The 3,322-nt window shown below is 39.9% G+C and overlaps 1 protein-coding gene across 1 annotated transcript; it reads right to left on the bottom strand.

Moving 5' to 3' along the window:
• Nucleotides 1-1,797: 1,797 nt before the first annotated feature.
• On the bottom strand, nucleotides 1,798-2,844 carry LOC120112096. Its single transcript, XM_039130664.1, has one exon. The coding sequence runs from the start codon at nucleotides 2,842-2,844 to the stop codon at nucleotides 1,798-1,800; it is 1,047 nt and encodes a 348-aa protein (XP_038986592.1).
• Between the last annotated feature and the right edge of the window lie 478 nt (nucleotides 2,845-3,322).

The following is a 3,322-nucleotide window of genomic DNA, read 5'->3' as shown; positions in this document are numbered from 1 at the left end:
ATTTTACCCTTACCACTTCAACGCATCTACATTTATGCCATTATCTTTTGATTCCTTCCAATTTTACCCCTTATATCAATTTTAAAGGACTATTCTATCCCTTTTTTTTATATAAAAAAAAATTTTTGGGGTTATTACATTCTCCCCCCCTTATATAAAATTCGTCCTCGAATTTAAAAGGGTAAATTATCTGATTACTCAAAGAGGTGAGGGTATTTGCTCTTCATACTTTGCTCCGACTTCCAAGTGCATTCTTCAACATTGTGCCGGTGCCATTGGACCTTTACCATACATATTTCCTTATTTCTTAGCTTCTTGATCTGAGTATCAAGGATAGCTACAGGAAGCTCTTCATAAGAAAGGTCTCTCTCTACTGTAACTTCCTGCACTGACAGCACATGGGATGGATTTGGCACATATTTCCGGAGCATAGATACATGAAATACTGAATGCACATGACTGAGGTTTGGAGGCAGTGCTAATCTATAAGATACAGTGCCAACCTTGTCTAATATCTCAAGGGGCCAATGTATCTAGGACTAAGCTTGCCTCTCTTTCCAAACCTCATTATTCCTTTCATAGGAGAGATCTTTAGGAACACATGATTTCCCGTGCCAAACTGCACATCTCTCCTTCTAACATCTGTGTAGCTCTTCAGCTTACTAAACACTATCCTCAACCTTTCTTGTATCACTGACATCTTTTCTGATCAGTGCATCTACCACAACATTAGCTTTTCTCGGATGTGAGTAGAGCAGCAATATTACCAGAAGTTTTTCAACTCGGTGTATCTACCTCAACATTAGCTTTTTCCGGAGAGTAGTGTATAGACAAGGCATGATTTTTATCAATTCCAATCATCTTTCCTGTCTCATATTGAGTAGCTTCTAGGTAAGAAGGTATGTTAAACTCTTATGATCAGTATACACCTTACAAGATTCATTAATACAGGGCCGAAGATATTCGTTCTGTATTGTTACCTTGTCCAATCCTTGATAACCAATACATAACCTCAAACTTCCATCTTCCTTCTTTACAAACAATACTATAGTTCCCTCAGATGACACACTAAGTCGAATGAAGCCTTTATCAAGCGATTCTTGCAACTTTTCCTTTAATTCTTTTATTTCAGTTGGAGCCATTCTATAGGGGGTTTTTGAAGATTGGTATGGTATTGGGAATCAAATCAATTGCAAATTCAATCTCTCTCTCTGGTGGCAAACCAGGAAGATCTTCTGGAAAAACATCAGGGTGTTCATTCATTACTGGAATATCCTCTAATTTGGTCTCCTTTCAGGTATCCATTACACAGACTAAATAAGTCTTATACTCCTTTTCTAATGCCTTCCTAGCTTTCAGGGCAGAAATTAATGTTATGATGAATTACATTACACGGGTGCATCGCTTTGAAAGAAGAACCCTGGTTCTTCAGGTATCTAGAATATCACTCTTTTACTGTAGCAGTCAATATGAGTGTGGTACTGAGACCTCCAAGTTATTCCCAAAATGATGTCAAAATCTTGCATGTCAAGTTATATAAGATTTGTCACTAACTCTCCTACCCCTATTTGAATTATGCAATTCTTGCACTAATGTCAACAATTACTGTTTTCTATAGGGGTGTAGGAACACACAGTGATTCTTCTAGTTCCTCAAGTATGCAGTGTAGTTATCTAGATAAACTAACTGAAATAAAGGAATGCATAGTGCCAGAATCGAACAAAATAGAGGGATCAATCAAGCTGACTGGTAATATACCTGTTACCACCCGGTCATTGGCACTAGCATCTTAGTGGGTCAGTGTAAAACTCGAGCATTACTTCTTGGCCTCTGGTCACCAGGTACAGGAGGTCTGAGCTCATTCCTCCTCTTGTATGGGCAATCACGTGCCAGGTGTCCAGTCCGCCCACAACTATAACATGCCCTCGCTCTCCTCATATAGGGCCCACTATGGGATCTGCTAGAGTAAGTGCGGGCTCTGGGATCTGCTATGGTGATATTAATGATTCCACTATGGGATCTGCTAGAGTAATTGCGGACCCTGGGCTTCTCTTGAATTGGAGTGCCCCTGAGATCCCATGGCCTGCCACTCTGACTTCTATCTGATCTGGATCTCATCAGGTCAGCCCTTTCTCTATCAGATCTTTTCAATTCAGCCTCTACTCTCAAGGCTCTATCCAAAATATCCATATAGCTGGTAATTAACTGTGAAGATGTCCGGGACCTGATCTCATGTCTAAGCCCTTGTTCGAACCGGTTGGCTCTACTCATATCATCCTCCATAAACTGGGGGCAGAATCGACCCAGCTCATCGAACCTATTGACGTAATCCGAAACAGTCATATGCTCGGACTGAGTCAGCGATAAAAACTCATTCTGCTTCATTTGCCTAACTGAGTCCGAAAAGTACTTAGCATAAAATACTCTCTTAAAATCCCCCCAGGCCATCCCGTTGACCTCATATGCTGTCTCCATAGCAGTCCACCAAGAGTCAGCACTCCCCCTTAGCATGGAGATAGCTAATTTGACTTTTACCTCCTCGGGAAATTGGAGTAACTCATACATCTTCTCCAGTTCCCGGATCCAGGCCTCAGCTATCATGGGATCGGACCCACCATTAAACATCGGTGGATTCAGCCTACGGAACCTCTCGTAATAGGATTCTATCGGCTGTACAGGTTGGGCAGCTAACTGCATCTGCTGCAGTTGCTCAAGCAGTTGTGCTATTAACTGGTACACTCCTGCTAAATCTGCATGGGTTGCTATGGAGTGTGGAGTAGTTTGTGAAATTGATTGGCTATCAGGGTCCGGAGAAGGTGCCCTTATTTCTCTTTCATCCTCCATGTTGCTTACGGCTACCTAGCAGTCAAGAATTTATGATAAGTTTACATAAATTATCTCTTAACATAGTAAAATAGCAAAAACCATCAAAGAGATCACATAGTCATATCATAATAAATCTGAGAATCTACAATATTCACCTTCTCTTATTAACACAAATCTTCATTATTGAAAAATCTAGTCTCCCATCACAGTCAATATTTTTGACCAATTTAAATTGATTCGATCCACTATACTTTCGCTACACAACTCTGATCCATATCCTCCGAATTTATTAATTGACTTTCTGTCAAAATATAAATCTTGATTGTAAACTGAATGATATACAATTTTGTCTCAAGTAGAGCCAAAAAGAACTCTTAAGTCTCATCCCCAAATATATTTTACAGAATTGTATATGACTCATAAAATAACATATAGAAAAACCCTATGCCCCATAGTATAATCCTATACTTAATCCTGACTCACCCTATTGCTCTGA

This window comes from Phoenix dactylifera, chromosome 10, assembly GCF_009389715.1.
Source record: "Phoenix dactylifera cultivar Barhee BC4 chromosome 10, palm_55x_up_171113_PBpolish2nd_filt_p, whole genome shotgun sequence".
Taxonomy (NCBI): Eukaryota; Viridiplantae; Streptophyta; class Magnoliopsida; order Arecales; family Arecaceae; genus Phoenix; species Phoenix dactylifera.
Note: the sequence above shows the minus strand (reverse complement) of the source record. Positions and strands in the feature narration are given on the sequence as shown.

What these genes read in the sequence shown, in the direction of transcription:
- LOC120112096 (XM_039130664.1), bottom strand. Translation starts at nt 2,844, where the DNA reads ATGGAGGATGAAAGAGAAATAAGGGCACCTTCTCCGGACCCTGATAGC.